The sequence below is a fragment of the Sorex fumeus genome, unplaced genomic scaffold, assembly GCF_029834395.1.
Source record: "Sorex fumeus unplaced genomic scaffold, SorFum_2.1 ptg000072l, whole genome shotgun sequence".
Classification (NCBI taxonomy): Eukaryota; Metazoa; Chordata; class Mammalia; order Eulipotyphla; family Soricidae; genus Sorex; species Sorex fumeus.
Window position 1 is genome coordinate 11141770 of NW_026606129.1, and position 16840 is coordinate 11158609.

Sequence of the window (16840 nt, forward strand, 5' to 3'; positions counted from 1 at the left end):
CAAGAATCAGAGACACACACAGACATACATACAGACACAGACAGATACACATAGACAAACATACACACAGACACACACAGACAAACAGACATAGATACACAAACACAGACACACACACAGACAGACACACACAGACAGACATAGATACACAAACACAGACACACACACACAGAAACACACAGACACACATACAGATACACATACACAGATACACACAGATATACACATACAAACAGACACACACAGACGGAGAATGTATAGACACAGACATGTGCACAGATATGCACAGACACACACAGACAGACACAGACACACACAGACAGACAAACACAAACAGAAAGATACACACAGACACACACAGAGACACACTGACACACACACACAGCTGGCGGCAGAGCCAGGTTTGACCACATCTTATTCCACCTCTGCTCACGCCTGGACTGGTGTTCTTCTGTTCAGAGGACTCCCTTCTCGAGCCCCCAACACTCCCAGTCCAGGACAGAGGGGCCACACCCGCTTCTTCCCTGCCCAAAGCTCTGATGCACAGACGCACAGCTGTGAAGAGAGGGCGGCGACCCACCTGGGCTTGACGAGGATTTTACTCTGGGCCACCGCTTTCCTGGCCACAGGGCTCCCGGGAGCAGACTCCAAGTCTTCGTTCAGGGCCTCCTCCAAGGAGAAGCTGGGCTGGGACGGCTGCCCCCTGACCACAGGCACTTCTCTGTGGTACTGGCCGAGCTTGGAGCTGTGCTCGGACGGGGCCCGCGACTTCACCCGGCGCCGGCTGGGGACGACTTCGGCCTGGACAGGATACTCGATGGTGAACAGTCCTGCCGACGGAAGGCGCGGCGGTCAGCCCCAGGCCCACCGCTGGTTGCACCCTGGGCCCTGATCCCTGGCTCCCGACACTGAAGTCATTTTCGTCTGCTTCCTCGGCCGCGTTGTACTGACACGCATTGGCTCTGCTTTCCCTGTGAGATGGGAACTCTCCTGGGGCCAGGGACACGGGCCTGCCCGCCCTTCCCGACCACTGACAGGTGCCGGGCACACACAGAGACAGCCCCACACTGGGTCCCTGCCTCTGGGAGCCCCTAGCACCTCGTGGGTCAGAGAGAGGGGCGGAGTCGCCAGGCGGTGAGCAGGGACTATACTTCCAGGGCAAGAAAAGTGCCACGGGAACCCAGAGGCCAGCGTGGCCGGACCCCGGGGGGGAGGCTGGGAAGGAAAAAACTGAGAACTTAGGGGTCAGAAGGAATGCGCAGGGGAGCACAGAGCCTGAGTGGCCCCCTGGGCTGGGAGGGTCAGCGCTCCTTCGGCCAGGAGGGACAGCACTCATGCCCACTCGGATGCAGCTGAGTTTCTTCTCTGTGCCCCCAGCTGTCACCCTCCCCCAGGACTGCCAGACAGCAGTGGGTGACCGGAGAGGAGAAGCTGAGAAGGAAACTCGGGGTAAGGGCAGAGTCAGACAGACAGACAGCCAGAACCTGGCCCAGGAAAATCTGCCCATTGCACAGAGAGGCTGAGAACACACACAGCAGGCTTGAGTCAGGGGCACGGGAAGGGGCCCCGAAGGAACTGTGTGGCCCCCAGCCAGCCCCTGTCACAGTCCGGCCACTGACCCCTGGGGACACTTCCGGGAAGGGGGTGGGGCATGCAGGGAAAGAGCACTGTGGGGTCTGGGGACCCGATGGGCAGAGGGTGAGCACCTTGCTGCCCCCTTACCCGCTGACAGCAGGACGCAGTTCATGAACTGGGCCACCGTCTTCTGGAAGCGCTTCTTGATGAGCAGAGCACGGCTGGCCCGGGACCCCTTGTCGTCCATGCTGCTCACCCTGTGGGCCACCTGCCGGCAGACCCCGGGCATGGGCAGGTGTGCCTGCCGGCCAGCCCACACCCCTGCACCAAGCCCCACCAGGCACTTCCTCGCTCGGACCTCCTCGGGGTCTCCTAGGACGTCCCTAGGAAGTAGCTCGGCCACGGGGAGATGCTGAAGGCAGAAACGCGCTCCATCCTGCTGGCTGTCTGGCAGCAGGTGACCAGACTCTGCTCAGACACTGCCCGAGCGGCTGCACTCAGTGACCTCTGCAGCCGCCCCGGTCTAGCCCTCTCGCCACCTCCACATCCCAGGCCACAGTTGGCTGGTCCCTGCAGACACGGAGGGCCTGGGTTCGAGGTGGGGTACCTCGAAAGTCACTCTGGAATCCCCCCAGTGTGGCCAGTGTCCACTTTCCACTTCATCCTGTCCCGCGACCAGCCCGGCTGCCCGCCTCACCCACGACACCACCCCGAGGCGGGTGTGGGATGCAGAGGGGACCCCAATAGAGCACCCCTCCCCTGCCGGAGCCCAGCCCACCCACACCTTCTCCTGGTAGGTGGGAATTGGTCCAGGATGGCCCCAGGGACTAGGAAGCTCCGGCAGCCAGAAACCGGCCCAGACGGCTACTTATCTTATTTATTTGTCTGTAATTTATACCCCAACTGTCCCGAAGGCACCTGAGGCAGCCCTCCCAGCTAATAAAGCATTTAAATGGAGGCACTGCCTCCGCTGCGAAGGGCTGTCTTAATGGAAATGCTCTCAGAGGGGCCGGGCTGCTGGACTGACACTGTGCATCACTCCGACAGGGAGGGAAGGGAACCTGGGGCAGCACTTCCAGAAACTTCCAGTGCTGGGAACCTACCCCCACTCTCAGTTCTGCAAGACCGCCCTGGGTTTTGTGGATGAGTGGTAACCATCCCCAATTTCTCTCTCCCTCCCTCTCCCCCTCCCTCCCTTCCTCTCTCTCTCTCTCTCTCTCTCTCTCTCTCACACACACACACACACACACACACACACACTCACACGCACACACACAAACACACACACACATACACGGAGTTGAACTGAAAGGGTCCTAGGATAAGAACACACACACACTATGGGCTGGAGCCATAGTACAGAGGGGAGGGCGTTAGCCTTGCACACAACTGACCCGGGTTCGATCCTCAGCACCCCATATGGTCCCTTAAGCCCAGCCAAGAGTGATTCCTGAGTGCAGAGTTACTGCTGAGCATCGCCAGGTGTGGTCCCCAAATAAACAAACTAAAAGACTGGTCACACATCCCCTTAAAGATGGGGAAACTGGGCTGGAGCAGTAGCACAGTGGGTAGGGCATTTGCCTTGCACGCGGCCAACCCGAGTTCTATTCCCAGCATCCCATATGGTCCCCTGAGCACTGCCAGGGGTGATTCCTGAGTGCAGAGCCTGGAATAACCCCTGTGCATTGCTAGATGTGAACCAAAAAGGAAAAAAAGATGGGAAAACTGAGGCACAGGAAGGGAAGAGACTCGCTGGGGTCTTACAGCTTCCCGCGAGCCTTGCCCTGGGTCAGCCACACTCCTTTGCAGCCCTCAGGAAACGGGCCAGTTCTCTGAGTCTGGGCGAGCTCGCACAAATATTCTGAGAAGCTTCACCTGGCCACCAAGGTCAGCATTTGGAAAGCCCTGCTGCCCACAGTCCACCTGCTGACCCCCCTTGGGGAGGACCTAGTTAGACAGACGGTCCACTCCCCCAGCCCTCACACAGGGCTGTCATCTCCCACCTCTGTGCAGTTTCTAGAAGCTCACTGAGTGTCTGCTCTGCTTCTCCCAACAGGAAATGTTCCCCACCACGGTGGCACTTTGAGCCATCCCACGTGTTCCCACGTCTCTCCTGGCTTCTCCGGCACCATCAGCCTCCCTCCAAGCTGAAGGGGTAGTGTCGGGTACGAAGGTCGTTTTAAAGGCTCCTGTAGTCACATCAAAAATATTCTTCAGTGTCGGATCAAGAGAGTAGCAGGCAGGGCACTTGCCTTGCACGCAGCCAACCTGGGTTTGATCCCCGGGGCCCCTGCATGGTCCCCTGAACCCTACCCAGGAGTGATTCCTGAGCACTGCTTGGTGTGGCCCCGAACACAAAACAGCAACAAAACAACAAAAAAACATTCTTCAAGGGTGAAATAAATGCGAAGAACTTCATTTCACTCTCTACACTCAGATTAGGATGTTGACAGAAATCAAGACCAAGGCTGGGGGCTGGAGCGATAGTCCAGTGGGGAGGGTGTTTGCCTTGCACGTGACCGACCCGGGTTCGATCCCCAGCATCCCATATGGTCCTCCAAACACTGCCAGGAGTAATTCCTGACTGCAGAGCCAGGAGTAACCAGAGCCAGCAAATAAATAAATTAATTAATTAATTAAAAAAAAGACCAAGGGTGAAGGGAGGCTTCACATTCTCCCTTCAGACAGTCTTTGAAATGAAGCTCCCTGTGTCCCCAGCTCTAGCCCCTGGAGACCCCCAAGAGCAGCGTCCCATCCAGCTTGCTCTGAGTGCAGTTAGTGAGGGAAGTAAGAAACTGGGGGTCGTGCGTGGTCCCTGGCCTGAGGGAGGTTTCCCTTCTCTCCACCCCCTGGTGTCTTCCCCACTGAGTCCTGGTTCCCAGCCTGGTCTGTTAGCGCACAGCCACCTCCTCTGGGAGCTGCAGGTGCTCGACGTGCTGCTTTTCCACAGAGGAGACAACTCACTTTTTCTCTCTCTCTTTTTTTTCTTTTTGGGTCACACCCGGCGATGCTCAGGGGTTACTCTTGGCTCTGCTCTCAGAAATTACTCCTGGCGGTGCTCGGTGGACCATATGGGATGCCGGGTATTGAACCCAGGTCAGCCACATGCAAGGCAAACGCCCTACCTGCTGTGCTATCAATCCAGCCCCTCACTCTAAAAAGCTTTGCAAGGAACACAGCTGCGTGGTCTCAGAGGAGGAACTGGACGGCTGGACATGGCTTTTAGAGAACAAGCCCTGGGGCCAGTCTGTCAGGACGGAGACGCACATCAGCCCAGACCCCACATCCGCGGGCTATTTTGGTCTTTAAGTAGCAATTAGGAAGTCATGGGCACCAGAGTTTCTGGGGTGCTCAGAGAACCCCTCAAGCAAACACCTTTCCCTCCACCTCCGCAGCTCCCGCAATGCTCTCCTCCCTTCACCCCTACACACAGACATGAGGCTTAAGCCCCAGAGACGAGAGAGCCAACGCTCCTTCCTTTGCACACACACACCCAGCCCACTCGGCACCCTGCAGGCGGGACGCATGAGTGTAAAGCACCACTGAGGCAGACACGCAGGAGCGCAGGGGTGAGGGCAGGCAGGGGTGCAGGGAGAGTTCCGAGTCCCTCATCCCTCACTTCATCCCTACAGGGCTGGGCCCTGCGGTTTCTGGCTGCTCTAGGAGCCGGTGGGGGCTGTGGGAGGTGGCGGCAGGAGCACGGATGAGCTTGCTCGGAACATCTAATCTTACGGCTCTTCCACACCGGCCACAGAGAGGGGACAGATGTGCTGGGAAGACCCCTCCAGGCCCAGATGGTGAGCTACAAGCTGAGGGGGTGGTGTTCTGCTTCAGCCTCAAGGAGCCTCCCCACAGAGGCCGACCCCAGAGAGCACCACCCTGGCGTCCAGTGCATCTGGAAGCCCCCTTCGTGGGCCCTTGGTCACCTCCCATCTCACCCTGGATGCTGATGTTCTCGATGTCATCAACTCCCCGGGGAGGAAGATGAGGCCCCCTTTGCCCATGCCCCCTCCCCAAGAGCTGACTCTGGACCCCAGTAGGAGCCACAGCAGAGCCGGGCTTCCAGGCTCGGACAATTTTCTTCCTCCTTCTCTTTTAGGTTTTTCACCCAGTGGTGCTTGGACTACTCCTGTGACAGTGCTCAAGAGCCGAACCCACGCTCTTGCCTGCAACACGTGAGCCGCAGCCGTCTCCCCGGCCCTTTGCTGATTCTCTGACTTCACGGGAACTCCCCACTGGGCCAATGATACTGGTTTCTACACAAAGTTGTTCTAGAAAGAGCTGGTTCAGGCCACGGGGGGTGGGTTCGCCTCTTGCTGGCACACTGCTGGCCACTCTGTCTAGCATCACTGTCCCTCTCTGGGCAACGGCACTGTGGGATTCTGCTAGGAAATAGACTCATCTTGGGGTTAGAGTGACAGCACAGCAGGTAGGGCGTTTGCCTTGCACGCGGCCGACCGGGTTCGATTCCCAGTATCCCATATGGTCCTCTGAGCATCACCAGGAGTAACTCCTGAGTGCATGAGCTAGGAGTAACCCCTGTGCATCGCCAGGTGTGACCCAAAAAGCAAAAAAAAAAGAGCAGGGCAGGCCAGAGCAATAGCATAGATGGTAGGGCACTTGCCTTGCACGCGGCCAACCCAGGTTGATCCCTGGCATCCCATATGGGCCCGTGAGCACTGCCAGGAGTAATTCCTGAGTGAAGAGCTAGGAGTAACCCCTGTGCATTGCCAGGTGTGACCCAAAAAGCAAAAAAGAAAGAAAGAAAGGAAGAAAGAAAGAAAGAAAGAAAGAAAGAAAGAAAGAAAGAAAGAAAGAGACTCATCTTTCATCCGGGTGGTTCACTGGGGCTGATCACACCCCACGGCTCCCAGGGTGGATCTGACTCTCAAACACGGCCAGTGCGACCAGCGCACACTCCTTGGCCTGGGGATTATCTCAGGGACAGGCAACTAACAGAGGAGGACGCTGCTCGTGTCGCTTCTCCTGCAGGGAAGGAAGGTCTTTCCCCCCTGAAGGTTCGAAGCGGGTACAGCAAAGAGCCCACAGTGGCTCATGACCATCTTGTCTCCACAAGGAGAGAAACTCCCTGAGGAGAGCAGAGCCAAGAGCCAAGACGAGCTGAAGAACTCATGGAACACCTGGATCCAGTCACACCTGAAGCTTCGTATCAATAGATATTTCTGTTTATGGAGCCAGTATTGTCTTTTTTGACGCCCAGTCCAATTTGCATCGAATTCTGACGTGGACAACCAAATCACTGCTAAGTGATAGAAATAGCTTCCCAAAACAGAGAGGGGGGCACTGGTGCCAGGCAGAAGTGGTGAGCAGGAACCCACTAAGAAATGACCGGGCTGGGTCCTGCAGGGGAAAGAGGCCAGCAGGAGCAGAGTGGGGTGGCAGGCCTGGGTTTGTGCATGCCCCGTCTGTTCTGTCTTACCTTTTTCTCATGTGGCACCCCGTGGGGGCAGTTGGTGGCCGAGACGGAGAGCGTCACCGTTTCCTGCCAGCAGGTGAATGTGACGCTGATGGAATCCTGCCCCAGCACGGTCAGCTTCATCTGTTCGTTCACCTGCGACGAAGAAGGTGGTGCTCAGTGGTTCTTGCTACTCCCACCCACCCACCACGAAGCCCCAGGACCCTCTGACTGGGGGCGGGGAGAGCCACAGCCTTCTGGAGCTTACCTGATAACTGAGCTACTTTGTCAGTTAGGAGTCATTCCATTGCCCGTGGCAGAATTCAATGCAAACTGGAACTAAGTATTGACTGGACTTTTATTTAATTTTTATTTTATTTTTTATTTTTGCTTTTTGGGTCACACGCAGCGATGCTCAGGGGTTACTCCTTGCTCTGCACTCAGGAATCACTCCTAGCGGTGCTCAAAGGACCATATGGGATGCTGGGAATCGAACCTGGGTTGGCTGCATGCAAGGCAAACACTCTCCCCGCTGTGCTGTTGCTCCAGCCCTGCGTCTGGACTTTTAAAGTAGCATATTTAAATGCATATTGAATACAGCTATAGATGCACACATACACATATATCATGGGATAGATAGAAATTCTAGAGCTGAAAATAGAGACCAAAGAATTTAAAGTGTCAGGATTCGCATAATAGATTGGGAGGAACAAAATTAAGTTGGTGAGCCTGGAGGCAGATACACAGATATTATACAATCTGAAAAGTAAAGAGGAAAAAAGTCTGAAAATCAATTAAAAACATCAGAGCCTTCCAGGGTCTTTGACACAGTCTACAGCATGTGTGACAGGCTTGGAGAAGGAGCAGATGAGTTTCTAAAATAAATGGCAGAAGGGGCTGGAACAATAGCACAGTGGGTAGGGCGTTTGCCTTGTACACAGCTGACCCAGGTTCGATTCCCAGCACCCCATACAGTTCCCCAAGCACCGCCAGGAGTAATTCCTGAGTGCAAGAGCCAGGAGTAACCCTTGTGCCTCACCGGGTGTGACCCAAAAAAGCAAAATAAATAAATAAATAAATAAAATGGCAGAAGTTGTCCAAAATTTGGTGAAAGACTTGAATTTGCAAATTCAAGGAGCTCCGTAAATATTGAACAGAATATGAAGACAGTCACACTGACACAGAGCGTAGAAAACTTGGAACCAAAGAGACTCTGCTAGGGGCTGCGGCAAAATGAGATGGATTGAACAATGACCAGACTTTTCATCTTTAACGATGGAGAGCAGAAAGAGTGGGACACACCTCTAAAATGCTGGAAGGAAAAAGGGCCAACACAGAATGCAGTATCCAGCAAAAACTCTTCTTCAGAAGGACAGTTTTTCATGAAAGAAAATAGAATCTGGTGCTCCCAGAGCTGCACCTCAAGACATGCCACAGGATGGCCATTGAGAGGATTATGCTAAGAGAAGTGGGTCAGAAAGAGAGGGGCAGATGTAGAATGAATCCTTAAAACATCATACATAAATATATATATGTATTAAAGTATAAAACTGTATAAAATATTAAAACATGTCAAGAACTTTAAAACACATAGCTTGATTCTATAGTCTCATTCCCAGCAAGTAATTTGATATAAAGACCAAATAGGAGCTGGAGCAATAGCACAATGGGTAGGGCATTTGCCCTGAACGCAGCCGACGCAGGTTCGATTCCCAGCATCCTATATGGTCCCCTAAGCACCGCCAGAGGTAATTCCTGAGTGCAGAGCCAGGAGTAACCCCTGTGCATCGCCAGGTGTGACCCAAAAAGCAAAAAAAAAAAGACCAAATAAGCAAGTATGATTGCTTATTATCTTATAAATAAGTCATACTTATTTCTTATGTAGGACTGTACTCATTTGTGGAATATAAAATATCATAATATGAGACTAACACACAAAGGCAGTAGAGACAAGGGCCAAGAAGAGTGCTCCACAGTTGGAAGCCTGACTCATGAGCTGAGGGAGAAGGCAGCTGGGATAGAGAAGGGATCACTAAGCCAGTGATGGTTGGAGGGATCACGTGGGATGGGAGATGTGTGCTCAAAATAGATAAAGGACCAAACGTGATGGCCTCTCAGTATCTGTTTTGCAAACCATAATGCCCCAAAGTAGAGAGAGAGTAAGAGAGAAATTGTCTGCCATAGAGGGAGGGGGCGGGGTGGGACGTGGAGTGGGGTGGGGAGGGATACTGGGAACATTGGTGGTGGGAAATGTACAGTGGTAGAGGAACGGGTATTCGAACATTGTATGACTGAAACTCAAACATGAAAGCTTTGTAACTGTATCTCACAGTGATTCAATTGAAAAAAAAAAGAAATGCCACAGGAAATTCTTTGGGCTGAAGAAAAAATGATAGTAGACCTAGGAATATATCCCAAGGGCCCAAAGGCACAAATCGGAGAAGACATCAGTACTCCTATGTTCACTGAAGCACTACGTATAATAGCCAAAATCTAGAAACAACCCAAATTCCCATGAACATCTGACTGGATAAAGAAACTACAGGACATCTACACATTGGAATACTGATCATTCTTAAAGAGATAAAATCATTCAATTCACTGCAGCGTGGATGGATGTGGAGAGAATCATGTGGAGTGAAATCAGCCAGAGGGAGAGGAACAGGCTCAGAACGGTCTCACATGTGGGATAGAAGGGAACCTCGGAGGGAAGGTCAAATGCCCAGTGGCCATAGGAAGGAAGAGCAGGAGAACTGGTCTCGGGAGGAAGCTTGGCACTGGGACGAGAGTGAGGGGGATACGTGAGGGAAGGGAACACTAGGATTATGGGGGAGGGGAACGTGCCTGCCACAGAGGCAGGCAGTGGGGGAGGGAAACGGGGGACACTGGTGGAGGGTGGTGGGTGCTGGTGAAGGGACGGGTGTTGGAACATTATACTCCTGAAACTCCATTATAAATATCTTTATAACTTTTCCATTCACAGTGATTCAATAAAAACAAAACAACAAAAATCAAGAACAATGATAGTAGAGAGGGAACTTGGATTTTCAGAGAGGAATGAAAAATACCAGAAGAGCCAAAACACCTGGTTTAAAACTGGCCAGTATAATCTCCAGGACTTCATGCAAATGCCTTTTGCCTCTCCCCCACCCTCGCCAGCTCTCCCTTACAAGGAGCACTTGTGAACCATTAATGACACATTTTGTCCCAGTTCCACTTTTTTGGGGGAGTGGAGCTCACAGCTGATGATACTTAATGCTCATTCCTGGCTCTGTGCTCAGTTATTTTTATTATTTAGTTTTCATAAAAACAGTGTAAGGCAGGAAAGAAAGATTTTTTTGGTTTTGCTTTTTTTTTGGAGGGGGGCGAGGGGGCACACCAGGTGACCCTTGAGGCTTACTCCTGGCAGTGCATCGGGAGGGACCATATGGGATGCCAGAGACTAACCTGTGTCAGGTGTGTGCAAGGCAAGTGCCCAACCCACTGCACTGTCTCTCCGGTCCCAGGAAGGATCTTTAAACTGTTGTCTAGATCTGCACAAAGCAGCACAGAGTCTAGCAAAACCAAAGTTTGCACTCGGCCCTACAGATTCTCATCCCAGTGCTCTGTCCCTTTGGTCACAGTACCACACGGCATGGCTTGTGGTGGCCGCTGCAATTCATTTACAGCCTGGCATTATCAGCTTCCAGACGTTCCACACTTTCATACAAATGGTTCAATGTCTAAGCCACCGTCTCCAGACACCGGTGGATTTGTGATGCTGAACCTGGCTAAGCATCGTCATCATGAGAACGGCAACATCCAGAACTCGAGACAGAACAAGTGAGTCACAAACTCTCCGGGGCTGCGCCTGAGAAGTGTGGGGTTGGGTTTGGTTTTTGTGTTATTGGCATTCTCTTAGGTGACTCTGAGATGCAGCCAGAGCTGAGAACTTTCTCATCGTCTGACTGTCAAATGATTAAACCCAAATTTTGGGCACCGTGAGGAGAGAGAAATGGGTGTGGACTAGAATGTCACAAAGGAGAAAATGCCTGAATGGAGCATCGAAGGAAGGAGAGAGAGAGAGAGAGAGAGAGAGAGAGAGAGAGAGAGAGAGAGAGAGAGAGAGAGAGAGAGAGAGAGAAGGAGGGGGGACCCTCAGGCCAGGTGGCGTAAGCCATATTCAAGGGACTGGACATTGGGCTGGAGCAACAGTACAGTAGGTTGGGTATTTGCCTTGCATATGGCCAACCTGGGTTCGGGTCCCCTGAGCACCGCTAGGAGTAATTCCTGAATGCAAAGCCAGGAGTAACCCCTGTGCATAGCCAGCTGTGACCCAAACCCCCCCCCCCAAAAAAAAAAAGAAAAAGAAAAAAAGGGACTGGATGTTTCTGAACAGAGCTGGTACCTAAAGAAATTAAATGCAGATGAAAATTCAGTGGCCAATGCAGAGGCCGGAGCGATAGCACAGCGGGGAGGGTGTTTGCCTTGCATGCAGCCGACGTGGGTTCAATCCCCGGCATCCCATATGCTCTCCTGAGTTCACCAGGAGGGATTCCTGAGCACAGAGCCAGGAGTTACCTCTGAGCATCACCCCCAAACCACCACCCCCCCAAAAAAGAAATAAAAAGAGAAAAGCAAATCCAGTGGTCAGTGCAGAGAACGGACAGGAAGAGCACAGGACAGAGGTCAGTGGGCAGATGCAGTCACGCAGCCCTTCCTGGGGGCTCTTGGTTCCATGCCTTCTTGGGTGGGCTCTATGTCCTGCTTCCTGAAACCCAACTCTGCAATCCTGTCCCCTACTCAAGTTCTCTCCTTGTCTACCCTGCATTCTCATGACTCCCCTAGACTTTGAATCCCTCAGAAAGGTCTTGTCTTATTTATCTTTCGATGCCTAGATTCTTGGTTCCTGTTGATCCTTAGGGTCCGATCGGAAGTGTCTGGTTCCTGGGGAAGCCCATCTGGGAAGAGGCTGCTTCATATCCTGCGATGCACTGATCTGACACAGAATCACCCACCCCCAACCGCGAGCAGGGCCCAGGATGAGAGGCGCCAACACAAAGTGGCCAGCACACTTGATTTTTTATTAGTAAATTAACCAAGCTATTATTTGATACTACCAACTCAGATTTAATTTAGTATTTCATAAACCTTTGATGATAACTGCTGAACAACCAAACGACTGGACGGGAGGGAGAGGTATAGAGTGTGTCTATCAACTACCTCTGATTCTCAGACTTTTAGTTTTCACAGAGCGGAAAGTTAAAAAATCGAAAAACCAGAGAGACCAGCCTAGAGGCCAACACGGCCCACTGCAGATGGACATTAAGGGAAAAAACTGCCAACTACTAACACCAACTTCTTTTTCTTTTTGTTTTCATTTGGGGGCTACACCTGGCGATGCTCAGGAGTTACTCCTGGCTCTGTGCTCAGGAACAACTCCTGGTGATGCTGGGGCTTGAACCCAGCTCAGCGGCCTGCAAGGCCAACATCCTCTCCACTGTAGTATCGCTCCAGTCCCCCACACCATGTAGGACACAATAAAACTAAAACCTAAGGACCTCAGTAGTAAACATAAGGTAGGAAGGACATGTCTGAAAAAGGTCAATACCGCCGCCAACAGTGGCTAGAGGCTCGTAGAAAGTTCCCTCCGGCCAGCCCTGCACCAGTGCCTGTCACCTGGGAACCTTGGAGTGGGTGGGGGGATCAGGGGCTTACAAGGTCTTCGACAGGTGGGGTTCGTGGCTAGCAGGGCATACGGTGGCTCTTGATGGGGGCGGCCGAGGGGCGGTCCCCCTGCCCACCCTACCTTGTACTCCAGAGAGAGTAAGGTCTCGGTCTTGGCTGTCCAGCTCCACTTGTGAACTACATAGCCCTTGAGGTCATTGGTGGTTCCTCCTTCCTCGTCCCAGACCAGGACGAACGGGCAGCTAGGAGAGACAGGGAGGTGAGGCCCCTGGCTGAGGCCCTGCCATCCGCCCAGGACTGTTCGTCTCCCAGTGCTGCTGGGGGAGTCTATTAGCCAAGGCAGGTCTGTGGGAAGAGGTGGCAGCGCAGACCAAACCCAGAAAATGAAAAGTGGGCCAGGGCAGCCAAGATCTCAGCACTGCCAGGGGAACTGCACCCTGTGTGGGGCCGGCAGAGTCCACTCTTGTCTGGCCAGCATGCGTGCTGCTCTTCAAGGGCCCCTGAAGGCAGCAGCATCCACGGCATTGCCTTCATTTTCTTCTGGTATAAAAATATTTTCTCCACTACAAAATTTTCCCATTGGGCTGGAGCAATAATACAGCAGCTAGGGCATTTGTCTTGCATGCGGCTGACTTGGGTTCGATTCCCAGCATCCCATAGGGTTCCCTGAGCACCGCCAGGAGTAATTCCTGAGCATTGCCGAGTGTAACCCAAAAAGAAAAAAAAATTCCCATTGATTCTGGCCAGCACTCAAGATTTTAGGGGCTGGAGCACAGTGGGTAGGGCACATACCTTGCACCAGTTGGCCGGCTGCAATGCCCGGCACCCCATATGGTCCCTTGAGCCCTACCAGAAGGGCTTTCTGAGTGCAAAGCCAGGAGTACCCCTAAGTGACCCCAGATATGGCCTACCCCAAGAAAACCCTCCCCAATTTTTTTTTTATAAAATCAAGATATCAGTGTTCTGAGAGGTATAAGAAAGACTTGGGGAACCGCCAGACTGGTGAGTATATGGACGGATGAAGAGAGAGCCCTGCATTTCACTGCATCACCACTGCAGATTCTACCGCAAATGTTTCTGCATAAAAGTGGGGTCTTGGACGGTGTAATGGTGGAGGGGTTGGTGTTGGAATATTGGATGTAATAAAATTTTAAAAAATTGGAATCAACCATTGTGCAGAGCTTTTATAAAATGTTAGAAGCCAATTAATTAGCCAATTAAGCCAAGAATGAAAAAAAATTGGGTGTGGCAATAATGTGGTGGTGATAGTGAAGAGATGATATACGGGTGGCCTGAAAGCACATTATGTCCCTGAGGCCAGCACCTGACCTGCTACCTCCCTGGGGTCTCACACCTTCGGACACTGCCCAGACATCCCTCCCTGCTTCTTCCATGTGCTCCAACAGGCCGCCCCCTCCTCCTCTCCTCTCCCACCCCAGAGACAGTTCCGTGTGGCCGGGTGTCCCCCAACCTACTCACCGGGTCTTGAGGTTGTAGTGGGCTAGGTTGTAGTGGACGCAGCCCTGGCCTTCCGCGGTGAACAGGGCCAGGAATAAATGGGGAGAGTCATTGAAGAGCCAGGTGATGGCTCTGCCTTTGCAGCACGTAGGAATCTGACACATGGCAATGTTTCCGGAGGGATAGCTGGCAGAAACGGTCAAGCAGAACTAACAGAAACCGTTGGGGACATGCTCTCGCGGGGGTAGGGCATGGGAGGAAGGTCTGCGTCCCAAAGGGTCCGCGTGTGGCTCATGGTCTCCACCGCCAGACTGTCCCCAGACTGTGCTTAAGGAAGTGACCGTGAACCTGCTCGCCTCTCTCCTCAACCTGGTCTTTGCTCCCAGTCTGTGCCCGAAGCATTTAGCTCTGTCTCACACCCCAGCAGGGGTTCACGACACCTAAGAGGTCCTGCAGGACTCCGGGAATTTAGGGCTACCACCAGGAAGGTGCAGGACTGACCAGGACAGGCTGGCCCGCCTCCGGGTGAGGAACCCAAGGTGCAGAGAAACCTGCCTCAATCCACAAGCGTGGGAACTCAGAGGCTAGAAATAGTTCTGGTAGTTTCTGGTAGTTTCCAGGCTGCCTCCCTTTCTGACCATCCTGGAGACTGGGAGATGTCTTCCTGCTAAACTCTCAACTAAGGTGCCTCCAGGAGCCTGAGTCCAGGCAGGGGGAAATGAGAGTGTGGGAACTATCACAAAACCGTCCAGGAGTTCCGGGGGCAATGTCAGGGCTGGACTCTGAGGTCCCCCTCCCAGTCCTTCCCTAGCAGCCTGGGAAAAAGAAAGTAACAGCAAGGAATTGTAGAAAGATACTAATTAGAAATTCTGGGGTCAATTACTGCAATAACTAGGACAGACTTAGCCGCAGATTGATTGTTTGGAAAGAAGAATCAATAAACCCGAAGGCAGACTGAAGTTATCTACTGAGGATCATTTGATTTGTAATGAAGAAAAAGGAGGGATGGGTACTCGATCATTGTATAACTGAAACCCAAGCACAAAAACTCGTAAGTCTACAACTGTACCTGATGGTGTTTCACTATTAAAAATTTTTTAAAAAAAAAGAAAGAAAAAGGAGAGACCAAAAGTCATAGAATGGGAGAGGAGAGAGGAAAGAACGTTTGGAGAAATAATGGCACCAAATCCCCCCAGTTTGATGAAACACAGGAACCTGCACATTTAAGAAGCTCAGCGGACTCCAAATAGTAATAACTCCAAGACACACTTCAAGAAAAAACATTTTAAACTGCCAAACGACAAATAATCTTGAAAACAGCAAGAGGAAAGAGACATGTGTGAGAGATCCCACCAAGAGAAATGGCCAGTTTCTCATCAGAAAGCACGGGGATGAAACATTTAAAGAGCTGACAGGGGAAATCTGTCAACCAAGAACTCTCTATTGAGCAAAACCATCCTTTAAAAAAATGAAAGTGGAGTTGGAGGATAGTACAGTGAGGAGGACACTTGTCTTGCATGCGCCAACCTGGGTTGGCCCATCAGGTCCCCTGAGCACTGTAGGGAGTAATTTCTAAATACATATCCAGGAAGAAGAGCATCACTGGGTATAATCAAAAAAAAAAAAAAGAAAAAAAGAAAAAAAAGAAAGGAAAGAAAAAAAGAAAACACCAAAATAAAATGAAAATAAAAGACAGCAATGAAGATTTTTCCACATAAGCAAAGAGCCAAAGCTGAGGGAATTCACTGTTTTATCTGCTACAAGATTGATTAGAAATTCCACTATGTGAAATGTAAAATAAAGGGAGAGTCCTTGGCGCTGGCATGAAAGGACACCACACATTAGCTCAAAGCCATACGGAGAAAAGACCCTCTTTTTGGGCGCCTTACAAATGATCCTGTAAACAGAGGCCAGAGATATGGCCACGAGTTCAATTCCTGGCACTGTGTGGACCCCTGGGCACTCCCCAGCAGAACCCTGGGAGTCGCTGGGTAAAACCCAAACAACACTGGGCAGGGAGCACTGCACTGTAAAGCCCGAGCACTCAACCATGAAACCAGTCTCAGCAGACCTAACCTCACTGGGAGTGCCCCCAGGCCTCCCGAGCCCACTGGATGTGCCCCCCTATTTCATACACATCTATGTGGCAAAGGGAACAAGTTCAGTAAATATAAAACCCAGCATTATTTTATTTTCAGTTTATAAAAGCATTAGCTCAAAGGGCTGGAATTGGAGTTCATTTCTGGTGCCACATGCTTCCCTGAGCGGGGATCAGTCCCCAGCAATGAACCGGGGGTAGCCCCCAAGCACTGCTAAATAAATAAGAGATAATCTCCCTTCTGGGCTGGAGCAATAGCACAGCGGGTAGGGCATTTGCCTTGCACGCAGCCAACATGGCCAACCTGAGTTCGATTCCTCTGCCCCTCTCAGAGAGCCCGGCAAGCTACCGAGAGTATCTCGCCCGCACAGTAAATCCTGGAAAGCTACCCATGACATATTTGATATTCCAAACACAGTAACAAGTGTCAAATGGAGACGTTACTGGGCCCGCTCGAGCAAATTGATGAACAACGGGAGGACAGTGACAGTGAATCTCCCTTCTTAGCCCTATTCTGCCTATTCTGGTCTAAAGTCAAAAGCACTCATGGAAAGGGCATAAAACAGAAATTGCCAATCTATGTTAATGTCACCCAGGTGTAGGGAAGGGTTAATTTCCTGACAGCA

The 16840-nt window shown here is 51.8% G+C and overlaps 1 protein-coding gene across 1 annotated transcript in view; it reads right to left on the minus strand.

Moving 5' to 3' along the window:
- The window catches only part of CUNH3orf20 (chromosome unknown C3orf20 homolog), a 69299-nt gene that overhangs the window by 19487 nt on the left and 32972 nt on the right, over positions 1 to 16840 (minus strand). The window contains exons 6-10 of the mRNA XM_056129290.1: positions 14138 to 14302; positions 12780 to 12900; positions 7016 to 7147; positions 1723 to 1843; positions 581 to 830 (exon numbers count right to left, since the gene is read on the minus strand). Coding sequence (XP_055985265.1) covers positions 581 to 830; positions 1723 to 1843; positions 7016 to 7147; positions 12780 to 12900; positions 14138 to 14302 — 789 coding nt within the window. The remainder of the gene's footprint in view (positions 1 to 580; positions 831 to 1722; positions 1844 to 7015; positions 7148 to 12779; positions 12901 to 14137; positions 14303 to 16840) is intronic.